The sequence below is a fragment of the Marmota flaviventris genome, chromosome 3, assembly GCF_047511675.1.
Source record: "Marmota flaviventris isolate mMarFla1 chromosome 3, mMarFla1.hap1, whole genome shotgun sequence".
Taxonomy (NCBI): domain Eukaryota; kingdom Metazoa; phylum Chordata; class Mammalia; order Rodentia; family Sciuridae; genus Marmota; species Marmota flaviventris.
The window spans coordinates 84,363,240-84,388,965 of record NC_092500.1 but is presented as its reverse complement, the minus strand read 5'-3'; the positions used below and the strand labels follow the sequence as shown (position 1 = coordinate 84,388,965).

General features: G+C 37.1%; 1 protein-coding gene across 2 annotated transcripts in view; it reads right to left on the bottom strand.

Annotated features, from left to right (window-relative positions):
* Positions 1 to 25,726, bottom strand: part of Itpr2 (inositol 1,4,5-trisphosphate receptor type 2) — a 481,279-nt gene that overhangs the window by 413,733 nt on the left and 41,820 nt on the right. The window contains exon 2 of one of the 2 annotated variants that reach the window (XM_027934069.2): positions 24,677 to 24,747. The exons of the other annotated variant lie outside the window; for it this stretch is intronic. Within the exon in view, the coding sequence (XP_027789870.1) occupies positions 24,677 to 24,747 (71 nt within the window). The remainder of the gene's footprint in view (positions 1 to 24,676; positions 24,748 to 25,726) is intronic. 2 annotated transcript variants of the gene reach the window in all.

Below are 25,726 nucleotides of genomic sequence, written 5' to 3'. Positions count from 1 at the left end.
CACTAGTTTTGCAAATCTAGACAAATTAAGTACAGGGTTACCAATAGATACTAGGAGATGGAATACACAAACTTACCAAAAAAGAATAACAGGATTCCTTCAAAGACTACAAAGTTACTAGAGGTGTTCAAGCAGAAATAAAGGAGGATGCAATACAAAAATAGTAGCTTTGGGCAAGAACATGAATAAGATATGTAACCTCCACATCAACTCTTCTAGAGCTGCCAGCAATTGGTGATAATCCTAAACCTAAACCCAAGTAAAATCTGAACTAGAGAATTACTAGAAACAAAGAATCAAAAGAATCAAACATAATCTGTCTGGAGTAATAAAGATAAAATTTAAGATGATGTTCAACATTTCATGGAAGAAAGGATTGGAGCTCAGAAAATGAAATCCCAGTTTGATGCTCTGACAGGAGAGCTGGAGAAACAGTCTCAAAACCAAGGTCTCTCTTACCTTCCCTGACCCCAGGCTCTCAATTCTCTTGGAGCCTTCTTCCCTTCCAGAGCACAGGAAGGGGCTTTCTCTGAAGTTCCCTTATTTACAGAAAGATCAGATCCATCTAAGAGTACACTTGCTTTCAATCCTTGTTATGGTTTGAATATGAGGTATCCCCCCAAAGCTCCTGTTAATACAGAAATAGTCAAATATAAAATGACAGGATTATGAGAGCTGTAAATCAATTGGTCCATCCTAGTTTGAATGACTGAGTGGTATCTGGGGGAGGTGAATTATTAGGGGCATGCCTTGGAAGGGCCTTTCTTCTGGAGGGCCCCTATCCCTCTCCCTCTCTCTCTCTGCTTCCTGATCCCACCATGAATTGAGCAGTTTTCTTCACTGAGTCTTCTCCCAGGATATACTACCTTACTTTGAGCCCAGAGCATTCGAGTCAACCAACTATGAACTGAGATCTCTGAAACCATGAACCCCAAATAAGTTTATCCTGCTCTAAGTTGTTCTTATTGAGTATTTTGATCACAGTAAAGCAAAAGCTAACCAAAATAATCATCTTCCTGAAATTTTGCTGACTATGGAAGATGAAACTCATATCACAGAATAAGAGATTGAAGATCAAATGGTACGCCCAGAACTCAGGAAGTTGGTCCCAGGTCACTGTGTGTTTTTCAGGCCCATTCATTTCCTCCAAAAAATCATTTACTACTCCTCTAAAATTACCTATATCCCTCATTTCCCCTTCCCCGACAAAGAGGGTATTTAAGCTTCAATCATGTGGACATTTTTTTGAGTTTCATATTTTGTATAGCTCCCAGGTACATGTACACATTAGGAAATTCGTTGTGCTTTCCTCTTGTCAGCCAGTTTTTTGTTATAGTGGTGTTGGCCATGGCCCTTTATAAAAATCAGGAGAAGGAAACTATAATTATATATTAATATCTGTATCTCTGATTCCTTATAATATAGAGAATGGGGGTAGGGAAGATCTACTGTTACTGATCTCACCTTGTCAATTAATGTGCTAGTTGCTTTATGCAAATTGTTTTATTAAATTTCCAAATAGCCCCAGATGTCTATATCACCATCATTTTATAGTATATATACTATAGCAAAAGAGAATTAAGTATCCCCTCAAAGCCACACTCCCAGTAAGTGGCAGAGCTAAGGTCTAGACACCAGTCTGACTCCACAGTACCCCAGTAAATTAACGAGAAGTGCCCAGTAAGCCAACAAAGAACTGAATGCTAAAACTGTAGTTCCAGGGGAGAAGTAAGGCTAATGCCCTAAAGATAAAGAATCTACTCTGTATAATCAGTTAACAGTTCTCCTGCATATCTAGAATAGACTGGTAACTTACTATCCTTTGGAGAACTAAAAAAAAAGGAAAAAAAACTCTCAATGTATTGTCTGTATTTTATAGTAGATGAGAAATCCTGGTAAGAAAGGCTTGGGGACAGTCTAATGTATTTCTAGGAAGAGTGTGAAAATACATGTTCCCTGAGACCCAGCAATGCTACTCATAGGAAAATCCCCTATTAGAATGGGCCTTGGTAGTCTGGTAAAACTCACAAACCCTTTCTCAGAAAAAAATGTGTATTGCCTACATTCAAAACTGCAGACAATGGGACAAGTCTCCAAGGCCCTAGGCACCAGGATGGCAGATCCAGCCTGCAGGACCACATCCTCGGATCTAGGCTCTGGGCTGTGGACTCAAGATCAAGGGCTACCCTAGTGCACTGAGGCTCAACCCCATGCACCCAGGCACCAAGCTAACCTACTTTCTAACCCAGGTACACAGCTAGCCTATCTAAGGACTCAATCAGCAAATCTGCCCAAGGAACCCACCAAACAATGAACCCAGAATCTGTGCATGAGCTGAGTAGTGAAGGACTTTCCCTACCAAAACCACTTTACAGACTGGAATTGATACTTAATTCTTGAAATATACAAACATCAACACAAGGCTGCAGGGATCACAAATAATCAGGGAAACATAACACCACCAATACCATCAAAGGAACAAAACAAAATCCTGTGAAACCAAAGAAATGGGGATCTATGACCTGCCTAAAAAATAATTCAGAATAATCTTCTTAAACTCAGTGAGCTACAAATGAAACACATTAACAGCCAATTTCAGAAAAACATCATACAAACCAAATTCAACAAAGAGAATACAATGATAAAAGAACTGGACAGAAATTCTGGAGCTAAAGAACAGGGTACCTTAACTGAAAGTTTCCATAGGCTTCAACCACATATTTAATCAAGTTATAGCATGTGAGCTCAAAGATAAGTCATTTAAAATTAGTTAGAAGAACGGGGGGGGGGGGAGTGAAAAAAAAACAGGACTATGGGACACTATCAAAAAAAAACTATCATGGGCATCTTGTGAACCCAAAAGGATCAGAGAAAGAAAAGGGATCATAAAACTTATTTAAAGAAACAATCAATGTCAGACAACTTTCCAAATTCAGAAGGGAAAAAATGAACATTTGGATTCACGTATCCCAAAGAACCTCAAATAGATGAAAAGTAAAGAAATCTTCACTACAGCACATTAAACCAAGTTCTCAAATGTCAGAGTGAAGTTTGAAAGCCACAACAGAAAAACAATTCATCACAAAAAAGGAAACCTCCACATGATGATCGGATTTCTCAGGAGATATCTTAGACCAGGAGAGAGTAGGAGGACTATTCAAGAAGTTGAAAGAAATAACTGCTGACCAAAAACACAATACTCCATTTACCTTCAGAAATGAAGAACAGAATTTTGCCAGACAAATAAAAACTGTGGGAATTCATCACCACTAGGCCTGCCTAACAAGAAATGCCAAAGGTATTTCTTCAATTTGAAATGAAAGAACACTAACACCATGAAAACACGTGAAAGTTTAAAACTTTCTGTACAGGTAAGGATATAGTCAATTCAGAACAGTCTAATACTGTAACAATGGCACATAAATAACTTTATTATTATTGTTATTATTTTTAGTTATCAACGGACCTTTATTTTACTTATTTATATGCGGTGCTGAGGATCGAACTCAGTACCTCACACGTGTGAGGCAAGCACTCTGCCACTGAGCTACAGCTACAGCCCCCATAAATCACTTTTAACTCACTGAAGTTAAAAAGTGAACATATTTTAATAACTACAGTTACAGGGCTTGGGAGATAGCTCCGTGGTAAAGCACTTGCCTAGCATGCATGAGGCACTGGGTTCAATTTTTATCACCACACAAAAAATTTAATAAATAAATAACAACAAAAAGATTTATATATTTATATATATAAATGCATATATATACATATATACACACATATATATGTATATGTGTACGTATATATATAACTATAGCTACAATAATTTGTTAGTGGATACATAGTATATAAAAAAGTATAACTCTGATATAAGGTGACTGACTCAAAGTGGGGTAAGGAGAGGGAGCTTGGGAGGAATAGATGAACTCTAGATAGGGCACAGGGGTGAGAGGGGATGGGAGGGAGCAGGGGGTTAGCAATGATGGTGAAATGTGATGGACATCATTATCCAAAGTACATATATGAAGACATGAGTTGGTGTGAACATACTTTATATACAAACAGAGATGTAAAAAACTGTGATCTATATGTGTAATAAGAATTGTGATGCATTCTGCTGTCGTGTATTTTAAAAATAAAAACAATTTAAATAAATAAATAAATAAATAAAATTGGGAGGATCACTATAAAAAAAAGTACAAATTGTTACAGTAACATAAAATGAGGGAGGAGCATAGAAAGTATAGTGTTGATGTCATCAAAATCACATTGTGGCTCAGTGGTAGAGTGCTTACCTAGCATGTGTGAGGCACTGTGTTCAAACCTCAACACCACATATAAATAAATGAATAAAAGTCCATCAACAACTAAAAAAAATTTTTTCAAAAATTACATTGTCGGAGCTGGGGTTGTAGCTCAGTGATAGATCTTTTGCCTAGCATATGTGAGGCAGTGGGTTCAACTATGAGTACCACATATAAATAAATTAATAAAATAAAGGTTCACCAATACACATAAAAAAATTTTTAAGTTACATTGTTATCAACTTAAAATAGACTCTATTGGTAAGCTCTATTTCTTAACCTGGCTGACAGGTATTCATGTAATTTTTGTTTCTTTATTTTACAGTTCTATTAGTGGGAAGCCTCTTCTCCACATTCATCGCTTTTTTCTGATGGTGGAAACTTGAATGATGAAAGTGGCAATACTCCATTCCTTTTCTTACCTAGCCCTTAAGAAGTGAGAAAACTACTTGACTCCCTCAATGGTGCCTACATCTGGCTAAAGGGTCTCACTTGACTGTGGCTTCAGAATGAGAACACTCATTTCACCCAAATTCCTGAAGCTAAATATAGCTCCATTATATAGTAAAATTTTGGTACTGATCATTTTCCCTTAGTTAAAAATAACAGGGCTGCTCTACTTCAAAACTTACCACCAAGCTACAGTAATTAACATGGTATGGTAGTGGTGAAAGAACAGACAAATCAGTGGAACAGAATAGAAAGACAAGAAATAGACTCACATAAATATGGTCAACTAATTTTTGATAAAGGAACAAAGGCTATATAATAAAGTAAAAACAGTCTCTCCAACAAATGTGCTAGAACAACTGGATATCAATATGCAAAAAAAACTGAATCTGGACAAAAACTTTCCATCACTCACAAAAATCATCTATAGTTGAGCACAGTGGTACACTCCAGTAATCCCAGAGGATCAGGAGGCTGAGACAGGAAGATCGTGAGTTCAAAGCCAGCCTGAGCAAAAGTGAGGCACTAAGCAACTCAGTGAGACCCTGTCTCTAAATAAAATACAAAATAGGGCTGGGGATGTGGCCCAGTGGTTAAGTGCTCCTGAGTTCAATCCCCAGTACCCCAAAAAAGAAATCACTTACAAATGGGTCATAATTCTAAATGTAAAATATGAAACTATAAACTCCTAGGAGACAAGAAGGGGGAAACCAGTATGTTCCTTGGGTTTGGCAATAATTTTTTAAATAAAATATCAAAGGCATAATTCATGAAAGAAAGAATTGATAAAACGGCACCTGCATGTCTGGCTTGGGTGGCTCTTACAGTGCCATCTGCTAGCTGGATGATGGCAGTTATATTATAAAGCAGGGCTAGTGGCACTTATGCAGCAGGAACAGGATGTTCCATCCCTATGTGTAACTATCTGCCATGCCTCCTGTCTCTACACTGTCTCACTCACTCTCCCCGAGACTGCTGCCCGGGGTATCCCACCCAACCCCTTTCCCAGCCAGCAGATGGCTGCTCTCCGCCAGTGACTGCTTACTCAGACCCTGGTGCTTTCACTTGTCAGAAGGGCCAGCCTGATTTCCTCATCTGTGAAATAGGAATAAAGGACTTCTTGGAAAAGGGAGAGATAATTGATAAAATGGACTTCATAAATTTAAAACTTCTGTTCTACAAAAGACGTATCAAAAAAGTGAGAGACACAAACTGGGAGAAAATAATTGCAGAAAACGTGTCTAATAAAGGACTATCAGATAATTAAACAATAAGAAAAAGAACAACCTGATTTTAAAATGGCCAAAAGACCTGAACAGACACACTTCACAAAAGATATACAGATGGTAAATGGACTTATAAAAAGAGGCTCACAATCACGTCATTAGGGAACTGAAAACTAAAAATTATAACAGCAATGAGATACCACTACATGCCACCTAGAATAGCCAAAATTCAAAACACTAACACCAAATGCTGGCAAATATGCGGAGCAATAGGACTCTCATTTATTGCTGATGGGAATTCAAAATGGTACACACCGTCTGGCTTTTCCTAACAAAACTACATATACTCTTAAACTATATAATCTGGCAATGAAGCTCTATGATATGTATCCAAATGAGTTGAAAAGTTATGTCTATACACAACCTGAGCTAGATTTTTATAGCAGTTTTATTCACAATTGCCAAAATTTGAAATTAATTAAAATGACCTACAGTAGATAAATAAAGAAATAAACTCTGGTACATCCAGACAGTGGAATATTATTCTTTGAAAAGCAAAGAAAAAAAATGTTTTCTTCTTCAGCATCGAAAAAGAAATGGGGGCGGGTGGCTGGGGTTGTGGCTCAGAGGTAGAACACTCGCCTAGCTCATGCAAGGTGCTGGGTTTGATCCTCAGTACCATAAAAATAAAGGTGTTGTATCCAACTACAACTAAAAGATAAATATTTAAAAAAAAGAAATGGGTTGTAAAACCATTTTTTAAAACATGGTGGAACCAAAAAGGCATTATATAAACAGAAAGCAGACAGTCTGAAAAAGCTATGTTGTGTAGGATACCAACTATGTGAAATTTGTGGAAAACACAAAGGCATGGAGACAGAAATCATGGGTTTTCAGAGGTCAGGGGGAGTGCATGACCAGGGAGAGCACAGAGGATTTTCAGAGCAGTGAAATTACTCTTGTGATTACTGGTGTATACAGGTCATATTTGTCAAGCTCCATAGAATGCACACCACAAAGAATGAACATTAATGTACACTGTGAACTCTGGGCTATAAGGATATGTCAATATAGTCTCATCAATTATAACAAACGAATCCCTCCGGTGCAGGATTTTGATAGTGGAAGAAGATGTGTGCATGTGGGAGCAAGGAGTATATGGAAATTGTACTTTCAGTTTAATTTTGCTGTGACTCTAAAACTGCTATAAAAAAATTCATTTTTTTAAAAAAAATGCAAGCCTATTTTTGAACTCTGCCCATTTAGCTCTATATCTATAGCAATATAGTCTATATCCATATACTCAAAAACACATATATACAAGTAATCAGACATATACATAAATATATCCATTTTATACATTTTTAATGTATGCTTTATTTCATAATGAACGTTTTTGAAAATAACATTTTGAAATGAACTGGTAGCAATAGGGGAAAGCAGTTATAAAGTTAAAAAAAATTAAAGCAGAATATAAGTCTATTAAGGTTTGAGAGGGGCTTCAGACCAGCAAACTACCGTGGGAGGTCAGGCCTGGTGTCCCAGATCCACCCACACCGGACTGCGAGGGCCCAAGGCTCACAGTAGGCCCAGGTTCATCCCTCCACCAGCAGACACCCGCCAGAGCCCAGCCTCTGGCAAGGACTGCCCCTTCTGACCAGCAGACAACCTGGGGAGGTCGGGACCGGCCCAGATCCACTCACTTGCATAGGAACCAGGTCCAGAGTAGATCCGAGTTTGCCACCCCCCACCCCCAACCTGAGAGCCTAAACCTAACCCATTTCCATCTTGGGGCACTGCAGACATCACCATAGTCTTCCCCATGCAGTAGCCCCTACCTTTTTGACAACAGACAGGGCCTAGAAGCAGCTCCATCTCAGAGCAGACATCCCAAAGAGATTGTGAGGCCCACCCTTTCAACCCCATCTCTGTAAGACCTTGCTTCCATCTTGGGGAACCTCCACCATTATCTCAAGTTACCTTGGCTATTTCCGACACCATCTTTAGTTGCAGTAGCATACACTGAGGGACACCAACAGGGTCTGAAAGCCCAACATCAAGGTGAGGTGCAGACAATCTGCACAGGTACTAAAAGAATATAAGGTAGAAGTTGGTGAAATGAAAGAGAAGGAGTTCAGAAGGTTCACAATTAAAATGATCTGTCAATTAAAGAATGGCTTAAATGAGCAAATACAGGCAAAAATTGATCACTCCAACAAACAGATAAAAGAGCAAATACAGGTAGCAAAGATTACTTTAAGAAAGAGATAGAGACTCTGGGGAAAAAAGTCAGAAATCCTTCAAATGAAGGATACAATAAACCAAATAAAAAACTCAATAAAAAGCATAACCAACAGGCTAGATCACTTGGAAGAAAGAATGTCAGATAATGAAGCAAAGTATACAATCTGGAAAATAAAGTTGATCACACAGTGAAAACAGTAAGAAACCATGAACAGAACATCCAAGAATTATGGGACAGCATTAAAAGACAAAATCTAAGAGTTATTGGGATAGAGGAAGGCACAGAGTTTCAAACCAAAGGAATGCACAATTTCTTCAATGAGATAATATCAGAAAATTTCCCAAGCATGAAGAACCAATTGGAAAACCAAATACCAGAGGCTTACAGGATACCAAATGTATAAAATTACAACAGATCTGTACCAAGATACATTATAATGAAAATGCCTAGCAATCAGAATAAGGATGGAATCTTAAATGCGGCAAGAGAGTGGAATGAGATCACATATAGGGGGAGATTTTTCAACCTTAACCCTAAAAGCTAGAAGATCATGGAACAACATATACCAAGCTCTGAAAGAAAATGGATACCAAACAAGAATCTTGTATCCAGCAAAACTAAGCTTTAGATTTGGTGATTAAATAAAAACTTTCCATGATAAAAGTTAAAATAATTTTAACAGAATACAACAGTCACTAGTATGGCAATATGTAAAAACGTGGATGTGTAATCGATGTAATTCTGCAATCTGTATATGGGGTAAAAATGGGAGTTCACAACCCACTTGAATCAAATGTATGAAATATGATATGTCAAGAGCTTTGTAATGTTTTGAACAACCAATAATAAAAAAAAAGTTAAAAGAATTTACAACTAGAAAGCCTGCACTACAGAACATTCCATGAAAAGGAAATGAAAAATAATGATGAAAATCAGCAGAGGGAGGTATTACAATAAAGGAAAATCTAATCAGAAGAGAAACCATGTCACATTAAATACCAAAAAGAAACAAAAAGGCTGGAAATACAAATCATGTCTCAATAATAACCCTGAATGTTAATGGCCTAAACTCACCAACCAAAAGACATAGACTAGCAGATAGGATTAAAAAAAAAAGACCCAACAATATGCTACCTCCAAGAGACTCTTCTCATAGGAAAAGACATCCACAGACTGAAGGTGAAGGGTTGGGAAAAATCATGCCACTCACATGGACTGCGGAAGCAAGCAGGGGTTTCCATCATCATATAAAATAAAGTAGACTTCAAGATAACATCAATCAAAAGGGATAAAAAAGGACACTACATACTGCTCAAGGGAACTATACGCCAACAAGACTTGATAATTATAAATATATATGCCCCAAACAATGGAGCATCTATGTTCACCAAACTCTTCTCAAGTTCAAGAGTCAAATAGACCACAACATAATAATTCTGTGTGACTTTAACACACCTCCTTCACCACTGGATAGATCTTCCAAACAAAAGCTGAACAAAGAAACTATAGAACTCAATAATACAATCAATAACTTAGACTTAACTGACATATATGGAATATTTCATGCTTCAATGAGAGAATACACTTTCTTCTCTGCAGCACATGGATCCATCTCTAAAATAGACCATATAATATGCCACAAAGCAAATCTTAGCAAATATAAAAAAGTAGAGATACTATCCTGCATTCTATCAGATCATAATGGAATGAAATTAGAAATCAATGATAAATTAAGAAATAAAAGCTGCTCCAACCCCTGGAGACTAAGTAATATGCTACTGAATGAACAATGGTTTGCAGAAGACATCAAGGAGGAGATTAAAAAAAATTAGAGGTGAATGAGAACACAGATACAACATATCGAAATCTCTGGGACACTACGAAAGCAGTTCTAAGAGGAAAGTTCATTGCATGGAGTTCATTCCTTCAAAGAAGAAAAAGTCAACAAATAAATGACTTAACACTACATCTCAAAGCCCTAGAAAAAGAAGAACAAATCTGCACCAAAAGCAGTAGTAGACAAGAAATAATTAAAATCAGAGCTGAAATCAATGAAATTGAAACAATTAAAAAAATTGACAGAATAAAAAGTTGATTCTTTGAAAAAATAAATAAAATTGACAGACCCTTAGCCATGCCAGCAAAAAGAGAAAACTCAAATTACTAACATACGTGATGAAAAAGGAAGTATCACGACAGACACTACAGAAATACACAAGATAATTAGAAATTATTTTAAAAACTTGTACTGCAATATAATGGAAAATATCAAAGGTATCGACAAATTTCTAGAGTCATATAATTTGCCAAAATTGAATCAGGATGATATACACAATTTAAACATATCAATTTCAAGCAACGAAATAGAAGAAGCCATCAGAAGTCTACCAACCAAGAAAAACCCAGGACCAGATGGATACACAGCCAACTTCTTCAAGACCTTTAAAGAAGAACTAATACCAATACTCTTCAATTTATTTCAGGAAATAGAAAAAGAGGAAGCACTTCCAAATTCATTCTATGAGGCCAATATCACCCTGATTCCAAAACCAGGCAAACACACATCAAAAAAAGAAAACTTCAGACTAATATTTCTAAATGAACATAGACGCAAAAATTCTCAATAAAATTGTGGCAAATCGAATACAAAAACATATCAAAAAGATCATGCACCACAATCAAGTGGGATTCATCCCAGGGATGCAAGGTTGGTTCAACATACAGAAATCAATAAATGTAATTCATCGCATCAATAGACTTAAAGATAAGAATCATATGATCATCTCAAGAGATGCAGAAAAAGCAGTTGACAAAATACAGCACTGCTTTATGTTCAAAACACTAGAAAAACTAGGGAAGAACATATCTCAACATCATAAAGGCTATCTATGCTAAGCCCCAGGCCAACATCATTCTAAATAGAGAAAAATTGAAGGCATTCCCTCGAAAAACTGGCACAAGACAGGGATGCCCTCTTTCACCACTTCTATTTAACACAGTTCTTGAAACACTAGCCAGAGCAATTAGATGACAGAAATTAAAGGGATACAAATAAGGAAAAGAAGAATTCAAATTGACACTATTTGCTGATGATATGATTTTATGCCTAGAAGACCCTTTAAAAGTTCCACCATAAAACTTCTAGAACTAGTAAATTAATTCAGCAAAGTAGCAGGATATAAAATCAACACCCATAAATCAAATGCATTTCTGTATATCAGTGACAAATCCTAAGAAAGGGAAACGAGGAAAACTACCCCATTTAAAATAGCCTCAAAAAATAAAAATAAAATACTTGAGAATCAACTTAACGAAAGAGGTGAAAGATCTATATAATGAAAATTACAGAAGCCTAAAGAAAGAAATCAAAGAAGACCTTAGAAGATGGAAAGATCTACCTTGCTCTTAGATAGGCAAAATTAATATTATCAAAATAACCATACTTCCAAAAGCACTATACAGATTTTATGTAATTCCAATCAAAATCCCAATGACATTCCTCATAGAAATAGAAAGAGCAGTCATGAAATTCATCTGAAAAAATAAGAGACCCAGAATAGCTAAAGCAATCCTTAGCAGGAAGAGTGAAGCAGGTGGCATCACTATACCAGACTTTAAACTATACTATAGAGCAATAGTAACAAAATCAGCATGGTATTGGCACCAAAACAAACTGGTAGACAAATAGTACAGAATAGAGGACACAATGACTAACCCACGAGATTACAATTATCTTATATTAGACAAAGATGTCAAAAACATGCATTGGAGAAAAGATAGCCTCTTCAACAAATGGTGCTGGGAAAACTGGAAATCCACATGTAACAAAATGAAATTAAACCCCTACCTCTCACCATGCACAAAACTTAACTCAAAATGGACCAAGGACCTAGCAATAAAACTAGAGACCCTGCATCTAATAGAAGAAAATGTAGACCTTAATCTCCATCATGTGGGATCAGGCCCCAACTTCCTTAATAAGATACTTTAGGCACAAGAATTAAAATCAAGAAGCAATAAATGGGATGGATTCAAACTAAAAAGTTTCTTCTCAGCAAAAGAAACAATCTGTGAGGTGAACAGATTGTGAGGTGAACATCTTGGGAGAAAATCTTTACCCCTCACATATAAGATAGAGTACTAATCTTTACAGTACATAAAGAACTCAAAAAGCTAAGCACTAAAAAAACAAATAACCCAACACTTCTCAGAAGATGATATACAATCAATCAACAAATATATGAAAAAATGCTCATCATCTCTAGAAATTAGAGAAATGCAAATCAAAACTATTCTAAGATATCATCTCACTCCAGTCAGAATGGCAGCTATTATGAAGACAAACAACAATAAATGCTGGCGAGGATGTGGGGAAAAGGTACACTCATATATTGCTGGTGGGACTGCAAAGTGGTGCAGCCAATAATGGAAAGCAGTATGGACATTCCTTGGAAAATTGGGAATGGAACCACCATTTGACCCAACTATACCTCTCCTCGGACTATACCCAAAGGACTTAAAAACAGCATACTACAGGGACACAGCCACATCAATATTTATAGCAGCACAATTCACAATAGCTAAACTGTGGAACCAACCTAGATGCCCTTCAGTGGATGAATGGATAAAAAAAAATGTGTCATATATACACAATGGAATATTACTCAGCAATAAAAGAGAATAAAATCATGGCATTTGCAGGTAAATGGATGGCGCTGGAGAAGATAATGCTAAGTGAAGTTAGCCAATCTCAAAAAACCAAAGGCCAAATGTTTTCTCTGATATAAGGAGGCTGATTCATAGTGAGTAGGGAGGGGGAGCATGGGAGGAATAGATGAACTCTAATTAGGGAAGAGAGGTGGGAGGGGAAGGGAGGGAGCATGGAGTTAGAAATGATGGTGGAATGTGATGGACATTATTATCCAAAGTACATGTATGAAGACATGAATTGGTGTGAATATACTTTGTATACAACCAGAGATATGGAAAATTGTGCTCTATATGTGTAATAGGAATTGTAATGCATTCCACTGTCATATAGCATATATAAATAAAAAATTAATTAAAATAAATAAATAGAAAAAAATTTGAGAGGCATCAATAGAATTAGCATAAGCAGTGTTTTATTCAGCTTCTGATTGATTAATTGATTGGTAGTTGTAGATGGACAGAATGCCTTTATTTATTTATTAATTTATTTTTAATGTGGTGCTGAGGATCAAACCCATTGCCTCACACATGCTACGCAAGCACTCTACCATTGAGCTACACCCCAACCCCTCAGTCAGCTTTTTTGTGCTGTGGCCAGAACACTCTCACCCATCTTTTATATCAGGGTAGAAAGTAGAAAGCTATCTCGTTTTCCTGGCTTTCATACCTATAAGCCCATAAGTAGAGATATCTGCCTTTAACTTAACAATACTGGTCAAATATATAAAAAGAAGACAAGGGTAATGAAGAAGTAGGAATTAAAGGCTTTCCAATGTTGTTGTTTTAAGTTAAAATATTAGTTACAGTCTGTTGCTTTTTGCTTTGTTTTCTACATTTGTCCACTAAACACTCATACTGTATTTCTAACATCACATTTTGGGTACTGGACTTTTTCTCTTATACAACCACATAACAGAACCTAACTCCAAACCTAACCACACAATCAATTTTATTTAACTACTTTCCTTCCAATATTTACCCACATCCGGGTATTTAATTATGTAGATATAATCAGAGTCCAAGTTGCCTAAGTGAGGCTTCTTACAACCATTAAATTCTGCTTCGTGAAGCCTCCCTAAACAGAAGCAGGAGGACAAGTCTCCACAGCCCTATTTCTAAACAGAGCCGAGGCTTCTGTCCTTTAGAAATACTAGTTTAAGAAAACAGTTTAAGCCCACTTCTAATTCCAGAATAGGACACTCTGAATAAGCTTATTATCTTCCAGTTCCTCATGGTCCTTGAGAGCCTCTGGATATGGAAGTTAAGTTAACCACCTCCAAGTCATCTGATAGGACACACACACACACACACACACACACCGCCCTCATCCTACAGGAAGACATTAGAGAAGTACTGAGACACAGTAAGTTCCTAGTGATCCACCACATTCATTTTTAGGGTGTATATCTCACTTTTCAGAGGTGTTCAGCTTTAAAAGGGCAAGCAAGGCTGGAGGAGAACAAGGTGCATCCCTGTCATGGCAAACAGAGGCTGCATCACTAAATGTGAGAGCTGCTTTTGTTATTCACCTTATTCTTCAAAAGACAAAGCACCTAAACCACTTCCAAGCATTTATAAAACAAACACTGCCACTTTCCAGCAATGTTTGCTTTCTTCTGAAATTGTGTGGTTACCTTGAAAACCACAAATTATAAACAAGGGCATCTGATCAGGGAAGATCATGAACCTGCGCACTCACTAAGTCAACACCTGGGAAAGCACGGCAGTTGACCTGGGCTTGAATACACAAGGTGCAGATCAATCTTTTGTGTAACTTGAAAAAGTTAATGATTGCTAAGCTTTAAGGAGATATTCCATAAGGACTTTCATAAACAAAATTTCTGTTAACATTTTTATTATTCAGAAAGGAGAAAAACAAGGTTCATCTACCATAAACCATAGAAGCATAATCTTGACTCATGCATATTTCCACTTAAAATAATAAACATGTATATCACTTTTCTGCCCACTGAAGATACAAAGCACGTAAAAACTGAACCAATTTGACATTTCAATATGTCATTCATATGCCTAACATAGTAATATTAGAGGGGATAGGGAAATGGTTGACCTAAAAACAGCTACTATTTGATTCATTGGAGAGTAATTTGAGTGAGCCAAAGTTTCAATTCTGCAAACAGTCTATGCTTCTCACTATAATGTGTTCCTAGTAATGATGTTATTAAGTACATTTTCTACAGGAAATGCTATCAAATAAAATAATTGGGATTATTTCCCAATTAGAATATATAGTTGCTGGGCAGAGAGGCACATACATCTGCAAATCTAGCTACTCAAGAGGCTGATGCAGGAGGACCACAAGTTCAAGGCCAGCCTAAGCTATTTGGTGAGACTCTATCTCAAACCAATAAAAAAAAAATACAGAGTCAATAATGAATGTAGCATAATGCAGCATATAGCATGAGTAGAAATACTATAACCTCCATATCATTTAGAAGAGCAGCCTATAAAATTCATTAAAATGTACTTTATTATACAATCATAAGGATCATTTTTTTTCCTAAAAGTAGAATTGTACCAAATAAATATCTGAAGAGCTTACCAAAGACCTTCCTGTGAGGGCCCAGAGAGGCAGTCAGATGAATGAAGTCTTTCCCCACCTCCCCACACTTCAAGTTTAAAGATAAAAATAAGTCACAGCAATGTAGACTATAGAGACTTAATCTTTTTACAGGGAAGTCGAAAGTTTATTTCAAAGTGAACTCAACTTCTAACTATCCCTTGAATCTGGAGTTGGCTAAATTCACCTCTCCTATCCCAGCCTTTTCCAGAAAAGCAAATAAATAGAATTATGCATTATGTCACCTTCTGAGTCTGAGGAGCCATCAGTGACTCATCGTCTTTACCATGAGGAGCATTCGTTGTGTGGATACACTGCTGTTTGTTTTCTTACCTACCCACCAGCTAAAGGAGATTTTCTCTATTTCCAGGTTTTGCTACAAATACTCTTTGTGTGAATTTAGGTTTCCATTATTCTTTGGTAAATGTTTAAGAGTGAGACTGCTGAGTCATATGGTGAAAGCATCTAATAAACAGCCAACTCTTTTTCAAGGCGCTGTAGCACTTTGTGTACCAACAGAAATGTATGAGGGTCCTGGCTGATAAATTTGATAATGGACTTATCCACTGCTTTAAGGTAAAAACCAAATGTCTCAACACGGCATACAAGGCTGTTAGGTATCAGGACCCTCCTCTCACCTCATATCTGCCACCCTTCCACCATCTCCTAAGCTTTCAACATATCTTCGAAGCCACAGCCACAAACCTGTCATGCTAATTCACACCTCAGTGCCCCAACCAGTAACGTCTCTTTCTCCTCAACCTCCTCCTCTTCACCTGGTTAATAATGCTGATTCCCCAGTTTACCTCCATTCTTCTTCTCAATCCCAAAGCCAATCACAATCTTCTCTGTGTTTCCATAGCGCCTTGGATCTACAGGCAGTACAGACAGTGGGTAAGGGTCTAGACTGCAATCACAGCTTTGCTCCTCTTAGGTGTATGACTTTGGGCAAGTCCCTGAGTCTATCTTTCCCTTAGTTTCCTCATCTATAAAATGGGATATGATAAAGAATGCTACCCCCCCCCCCGTATCCATCCTCTTCTTCCTTTGCATAGTTTGGCTGGCACTTGACCTGCCCCCAACCACCATGCTCCTCAGCCTCCTTGAAACAATACGGAGTATTAGTCTTCTATGGCTGCTGTAACAACTCTCCACAAAATTGATGGCTTTACACAACAGAAATGTATTCTATAGTAGTTACAGAGGCCAGACATCCAAAGTCAAGGTGATGGCAGGGCCATGTTCCCTCTGGAAGTTCTAGGAGAGAATGCTCTCTGGCCTCTCCAGCTCTGGTGACTCTAGGTGTTCGCTTTATGTCAGCAAAATTCCACCTCCACCTTCACATGACCTTCCCCTCATGTTTGTTTCTCCTAAAAACACCTGTCATTGAATTTAGGGACCACCTGGATAATACAGGATGATCTCTTCTTAAGATTCTTAATTATAACTGCAAAGACCCTTTTTCCAAATAAATTCACACTCATAGGATTTTAGTACGTGGACATGTGTTTTATAGGACTGTCATTCAATCCAGTATACCATATGCCTATGAGATATGAGTGGGAGTGATAAATGAAATTTCAGGTATCTTCCTGAAAAAAGAATCCACTTTTCCTGGATTAACCTTACCTCTTTTCTACTGACTGGGAAATGGTGACTAATTAGAGCAACTTTGAAAGCCCTGTGTTGATAACGACACAAGCTGGTGCTGGATCACTCACATAGGAACCACTGAGTGAAAGAGAAATAAGTTTCTAATTTATTGGGCTTTGTTTTATTTTATTTTTTTTGTGTGTTTTCTGTTTGTTTTTTTTTGTTTGTTTGTTTTTGTTTTTTTTGGATTTCTGTGATAGCATCGTGTATACAGAGATAATATTTTTAAAATCATATATGCTTTATAGGTTATATGATGATTAGATAGATTAATAAAATATAAAGCAGTTAGAACATTGCCTGACATATAGTAAGGACAAAATAAACATGAGTTATTAGCAGCAAAGGCAGTAAAGAACGTTTTGTCACATTCCATTATCATGAATTTACTTGTGTATCATGTGCAAAAGACTAAATGTACTGAGATAATGGCTTGGTGCTTTAATCTATATTATACTGAAAAGAATAACAAACATTCCATTACTTTTTAAAGAATGCAGTGTAGCTTTGCACCTCAATTATTACCCTAAGAACTACTGTCATGAACAGGTATATCTTGGGCCTGGGACATCTGTGTGTCCCTTCCCCTCAGGTACAAATCTTTCAGGTCAAACACTATTTTAATTAAGAAGCTTTCTTCATCACTCAAAACAGGAAATTAAAATCTCCATCATCCCATACTACCTTCCCCATATCTTTTTATTTAGCCCTTATCTCTTTCTACCTTGAGTTAAAATTATATATATGCACATCTTATCACCCTCATTAGATTATAAATTCCTTGAGAGCAGCTCTTATTTCTGACTCATCTGGAATGTAACAACTGGTCCACACACTTCACTGCACACAGTGTACATTCAATAAACCTCTGCTGAATGAATCCAAAATCTTACAAGGTTGAACACCAATAGCTTCAAACAAGCCTACCTCCCACCTACTGATGGTGTGACCTTGAGCATATACTTCACTTTCCAAAAATTTACATTTGTAAAATGGGACTATTAGGATTAAATATGGTAACAAGGAAAAAGACCATCATAAGCAATAAAGGTGAAGAATTTGAATATGGAGGACTTTCTATTCCTGGAAAGCGTAGTCTTGGCTATTAGATTAACATGCTCACAGTAAAAAAAAATATATTTATACAGTACTTACTAAAAATTTGGACAGCTAATTTCATACATGACATGAGAAACGAGTTGGTTTTTTTTTTTTTTTTTTTTTTACATAAGCTTGTAGCTCATGAAAGTGACCCATGGGTACATGAATGATAAGGGAAGGAGCCGAAGAATTGTTCTTACCCACTAATCCACCAAACCACGGGAATAATGTTTGTTAATTTTCTGCCCCTCGCTTCTTAAGAGAGAATTAAACCTCACAGTCAAAGTCACAAATCAATAAAGTTCAGACATCATTCATATTTTAGATACATAGGTAATTTTGTGAATTATTATAAATTGCTTTGAAGAGCAATTTATAAGACATCCAAAAGTGATCCTCTTTTATCCCTCAGAACCACTGCCCAATAGAGACTGAAGTATTTTAAAGAACAAGCACTTTCACAACCCTGACTAGTTCAAAAGGAGAAGCAAAGAGGCAGGGCATCTGTTTTCACCTCACCCTTCAGTCCTTCTCCAAAGCCTCACAGAGAAGAGCAAACTTATTATCTAATTTCCACACCACTTTAGAGTTTAATAGTAGGGTATTAGTAGTAGAGGGTTATTATCCAATGACTTACAAACACCCAGGACCTACAGTGGTAGTAACATTCAACTGAAGAATTTTAAAGGTTTTTAATAAAAACCACGTAGTTGTTGGCTTGAAAACCCATAGCAAATTTCTTAAATTTTCTGAGCAGCAAATTACTACATCTGCAGTCTGGATTGTCTAAAACCTCCAAGTGAGTAAGGCAACTCTGCTGAGGATGTGGGCTGCAAATGTGGCCCCCAAAGCAACAAGGGTTCTCATCAGAATAAACTCAACTGTACTGTGTTTAGTTTCCTCTACAGTGCCTGGAGTTAAATTGGCAAACAGGAGCCTAACCAGAGACAAACAAGGCAGTCTGAAGACGACTAAAGAAATCCCAGAAGAATGTGTAGCTGGCATCAAATAAAAGAACTAAAAAAAGCTAAGACTGTAGAAGAAAAGACCTGTAGGAATATGATCAGTCTAAGCAAATATCCAAATGGCTATTGTTTGGAAGACGGATTAGATTTCATCTATGGGCTTTATAGGACCAACAAGTAGAATTTACAGGAGGGCACAATTCAATAGATAGTATGGGCTAGTGGTTAAAAACAAGTCTGGAGTCATAAAACTTGGTTTCAATCTTAGCTCGGCCACTACTGAGCTCAGCAACCTTAAGATGGTTGCAAGATCTCTTTATACATATATTTCTCTATTAAAAAATTAGAGTAGCAGTAGTTTCTACTTCAAGAGGTTATAGGGATGACCAAGTAATAATGCATAGGAAACTCCAAGCACAGCATATCATGTATCAAATGCTCAATAAGTGTTATTTGATTTCGAATCTGAAATAGTTGGTCTTCATAAAAAAAAATTACACTAATACCAAATCTGAAGAAATTCAATATAGTAATTATTAAGCTAGTGAAGAAGGTATTTATAACTGATTAAAGGGTTAAATTGTATATCAAAAAATAAGACCATTAAATCATATTTTCAATTACATAAAGAGTCAAAGCAAGTACCTAGCAAGAACTCTTCTTCATTTACACACCTGAGTATGACCTTTAGGAGTGGGGGAAAGGGTGAGGCCTGCCTTCAAAATGGCTTCCCTGAAGCCAAGCACACATCTGTAATCCCACCTATCTGGGAGGCTGAGGCAGGAGGACCACAAGTTTGAGGTTAGCCTGGGGAATTTAGCAAGAACCTGTCTCAACATAAAATAAAAAGGACTGGGGATCTAGCTCAGTGGTAGAGTATTTGCCTGGCATGCCTAGCACCACACACACACACACACACACACACACTCTCTCTCTCTCTCTCTCACACACACACATACACATACACTCTCTCTCTCTCTCTCTCTCTCTCCCTTCCCCCCCCCCACACACACATACACACAATGAATGGCTTCCCTAAATTACCCAAAAAGAAGGAACTGGGTTAAAGAAAGGATCTTGTGGATCTTCCCTTAAGTCTCTGATTTTCACCACCTGCTTTTTCACATCACAGAAAAGAAATTCTTTCTTTTTGTCCCAATTCCTGAGGCACTCTGACTTATTACTGTAAAATGACCTGCTGCTTACCAGAAGTGGCCCTGTGGTAGGTTGAGGGAATTATGATCATGTCAAATGATTACAGAATCTCAGAGTTGAAACTTTTTAGGCTAAAGGTCCAACACTGGGGAGAATGCAATCAACCAAGGAAGAGGTTTGTCTTCTCTTCCCTCAGCCTCCTGGGGACTAGCTCCCTGGCTTCTCCATGGTCTCTGTGTTTTTGTCCTCCTCAGGATCAGAGAAGGACATGTGAATCTCTCTTGCCTTCATGTAAGTCAGCTTCTCCTCCTAACAGAAAAGCCACATGTGTTAATAAACAGAGACTTTTGGAAAAATCCATTCTTGAAAAAGGTGTTTTTGGAGAATAGAGAAGTATAAGAAGGATCTAGGGGGAAAAAAAGCCAAAAGAACATAAAAAAAACTAAAGTAGCTGCCATTATTTAGGATGAGGAGAAGGATTAAGTATATATCAAAAAATAAGACCAGCAGTAAATCATGTTGCTATTATGCACCTCCTGATACAATGCAGACAGGGCACTTAACCTCTCTGGTATCCTCCTCAAAATTTTAACCCTCTCTAATCCCAAACAACAACACCAGACAGACCCAATCCAAGGGACAGACTAAGAAGTACCTGGCCAGGACTCTTCAGAAGTATCAAGGTCGTGAAAAACAAAAACAAAACCAAGAAAAACAAAAAGTGTCACAGACCAGAACAGACTAATACCCAAATGCAGACTGGGACCCAGGAAAAACTGGAAATGTGGAAAAAGTGCTGAAATCCAAATGAGGTCAGGAATTAGTCCTAGCAATGTACAAATGGTAATTTCTTAATTTTGATAGATGTACCATAGTAATATGAGATGCAAATGTTGGAGGAAGCAGGGTGGAGGGGAATTTCTTGCACTGCCTTTACAACTCTAATGTACTTCCAAGTTGATTCCAAAGTTTCAAGTTTATCATTTAAAAATAGGGAATATCCTGGGCTGGGGTTGTGGCTCAGTGGAAGAGTGCTCGCCTAGCATGCATGGGGCACTGGGTTCGATCCTCAGCACCACATAAATGTAAAATAAAGATATTGTGTCCACCTAAAACTTAAGAATAAATATTTTTTTAAAAAATAGGAAATATATGAACATTAAAGGAACTGTATTAGCTTAATGCCACTGTGCTTCTGTTTATATTATTTTCATTGCACGGTTTTTGTTGGAAAAACAGCTGTCCATCAGGTAGTAAATAACCCTTTGGAAATTGCATATTTGTTAGAACTTCGTTTCCTCTGTTCATAAGTGAAGCACAGTCCCAAAAGAAGACTCTACCACATAATTTTTGTGTGTATGTGGGAGAATCACTGTAACTTATTTGGAACTTTGGGACCTCACTCAAAAAATTGGAGGAGTTGTACTAGATCTACTTTTCATTGCTTCAGCACTCTAAAATGTTGCAACTCACTTGAACAAGTCATAGCATGAGTACTGAAAAACACAAAAATCTTTTTAAATTAATTTAAGAATGTCATGCATCTGGCTGAGGCAAGAGGAACTTCAGGCATAAAATGGTGTAACCCAAGAGCTGTAAAGGACTGGCCACAGGAGAGGATGAGGCAGTCTGGACAATAGTATTGGCTCCAGGCCAATGGGCTGTATGAAGACCAGGTCAGAGACCACCCCTTCTCCCCTGGGGCTCTGCAGGGATGGGGAGGAGAGTTGAGCTTTAAGATAAAAGGGAGCCCTGGATCCCCAATAGGAAAGGACCTTCCTTTTCCACTGATAAATGGAGTAAGCTAAATGGTTTAGTCTTAAACTTTTAGAAATAGAAAATGAGAGCAAATCAGCAAGGGTAATGACCTAAAGCATTAGATTACAGGAAAAGCCAGGGTTTGGGCCAAGGGATGGAGCACCTGAAAGAATGATTCATACTTTGAACCAGTGCCTACTGAATAATGTGAGACCAAATATCTGAATATATTTACCTCTTGAGTATGGAGCTGTTATGGAGCTCAGGGTTCCTTCACATACTCTAAAATAATCTTTGCACTTTAAAACAATTTACTTTAATGAGAAAGAGAAAAAGAGAAACAGCAGCCTGAAATCCTAAGGTTTATCTTTGAAAGAGTAATTATTGCTGACCCTCAAAGGAATAAGGCTGCCCAGGCTCACAGCAGTGAAATCTGGGGCATCCCTGGGAACCAAGTTTTATCACATGATCAGGGAAAGGTTGGATGTCTCATCCAAAAGTATCTAATGGCCACTTTTTGGGGGGAAGGGTAAAGCTCCATGTCTTGGAAACACAAAATTAATAAAATAAAATAAAACTCTCCCCTGGAAGAGATTATAATTTAAGGGTAGAACCAAATATTTTTAATGAAAATACATTATGCGTTTCTATTGTTAGTTAAGTATCATATAATGACCTAAAATGTTTTTACATTTACTTGCTCTGGAAAGATTTCAAGGCTCACAAAACTTTATGTGATAGGCACTGTTCCCATTATCCATCCCAGAGGACAGATGTCCTCTGAGGCTCAAAACAGTTAGGTGACCTATTTAAGAGGACATAGCCATTGAATGACACAGTCAAAACCTAAACCTCATGCTTTTTCTTAATACAAATAAAGTGTTGTCCCAGTTTACTTTTAAAACTTTTCTCTTTGTCTTTAATGCTCTACAGTTCACAAGGGAATACCTCCCTGTGGATTTGGTTGTATTTATCATTACTACTTTGAATATGATGTGCCCTTTCTATTGGGGGAATACTTTTTTCTCCAGTTGATCCAAGTTCTCACCCATGTCCATTCATAGGTTGTGTCTCTCCCATTCCCTCTAATCTCTTCTAGAATTCAGCTGGATGCTGCTGGACCTTCTCGATCTATTCTCCTAACTTACCATCACTCTTTCATATCCTTCTTCATATCTCTCTCTGTTACATACTGGGTGATTTCCTCAGATCTCTTTCTCCAGAGCACTAATTCCCTCTTCGGCTTTACATAACATGCTAGTTCATGCTTTTTAAAATCTATCTCACCTCCATTCATGCTCTCTGTTCATCTATGAGGGTTTCTGCGTCCTCTTTTATTTTATACACACTTGCTGCTGAGTCTCTGGCAGGCTGTTCCTCAGTGCTGGTAGCCTATCTGTAGTGATTTTACTGTGAGTTCCTCCTCAGTGGAGACTTCTATTGCAAGGTCTCATTGACCCAGGGTTAGCAGAATGTTCCTACTGAGAAGTTTTAGGAATGTTTCCAGTGAGTATTTTACCTTTCAAAGCCTATTTTATGTTTTCTCCACTTGGGGAAAAATTTAGATTTTATCCAAATTTTTTAACTAAAAGGACACTCTCTCTACAAGATTCTAAGTTGAGGGAAAGAAAAATATTCTCATAAAAAGATATTGTATATAAAGCACCTACCACAGAGGGTAAAACATAGTGACTATTTACTAAATGTTAACTATCTCCCCTCCCCAGTGCATTGATCAGCACATCTTGACTTGAGTATGTCACTCTAAGGAATTCTTTCCATTCTGCAGGGTTTTGGGGTTTTTTTTAATTATTTATTAAAGCTGATTTCTATCATTGTAAGAATGAATGCATGCAGAGCGTTCATAATAAATTTTGCTTTAAATTTATTTTTATTATTGTAAGCATACACAAATTATGAAATATGTTTGACAATCTTTTAGTTACTGATTTTAGTTTTCTAGAATTCTTTACAGATTCCATTGGTTCTTTTATAAACCTGAGTTATAATCAATTCCTACTAAACCCATTTATCAGTTAAGGAGATTATCAAGCTATTTCTAAGATTGCTTAGAAAGGATTTCTAAGACAATTGTTAGTTATGATACTCCATCCAGAGTGTATTTAAAGCCAAGCTAAAGCATCACTGTCACTTTCCTGAAGACTTTACAAAGATAAATTAACCAGCTAACAATGAAGCACTATAACATTTATAATAACTGCCACATAAATATATAAATAAATTTATTTGGCTGCATTTACTGGCTTGAAAAGTCATCTTTCACAGTTAATTACCATGATTTCCTTTCAACAGAAGACTATTGTCCAGGAAAACAAAAATTGAAATTATTCTTTCATTATAAATCCTCCAATGTATCAAAGAACAACAATGGGTACATTTTTGAAAGAACTTGCAGTGGTATTTGAAAGTTCCACACTGAATAAAGTTTTAACATTACTTTTTTGACACAAAAACAATCTGCTCTCTTAGGTCATATAATAAAACATATTTTTTCTAATTTTTACCTCTGAACTTCTTGGGAGGGTTGGCAAGGTCCCCTGCCTCTGGGTGCACCACACATCTGTCATCCACTAACCTACAAGGGAAAGCATGTTTATATGGTTAATGTTGTCATATGCATAGTCCACAGGCTGCACAAGGACACTGCATAAATATTTACACAGTGTTAACAGCTTCACTAAGAAACTTTTTAATAACCATGGATTTGTAAAAAGATTTGTTTTTAGGAATTCATTACAACAAGGTTTATGAAATTGAAAAATAGAACATATTATTAACTAGTAGGAAACTAGTTAGAGAAATGGAATACTACAGAGCTACTTAAAATTCTATTAAATAAAATGCACTGGGCTCCAAAATGCCTATACTACAGTGTAAAAATAAGTGATAACCAACAAATATGATATCACATGTTTAAATACATGGATGCGTGCGTGCGTACACACACACACACACACACACACACACACACACAAATACATATACATATAACAAATGGAACACAGATAGCAAAATATCAAGAGTGGTCAGACCACCCATAGCTTTTATTTTCCTCTCTTTCCTCTGTGTGTATATTAACAAGGAATCCCACCCAGGCTTCTGTAATGACCATGGAGCAGGTGGCTATGAGTACTCATCCTGCATTCAAACTCTGGCTCACCCACTTCCTATCTAGGACTTTGGGACTCTTTTTTTTTTTTTTAGTTATAGATGGACAGAATGCCTTTATTTTATTTTTATGTGGTGCTGAGGATCAAACCCAGTGCCTTATGCATGCTAGACAAGTAGACAAGTGCTCTGCCGCTGAGTTACTGCCCCAGCCCTAGGACTCATTCTTTACACCTGTAAAACATGGATAAAAGTTCTTATCTCAAACCACTGTTAGGATGATTAAACAACTTGAGATTTTTAAAATATCTAGAATACTTTCTGGAGAACAGTAAGCCTTTAAATAAGTGTTTAGTTGGTAAATAAAATCAAGAACATTCTGTCTTATTCTGCACTATATTCTGTTTCTAGAATAATGACTTGCATGTATCAGGTGATTAACAAAT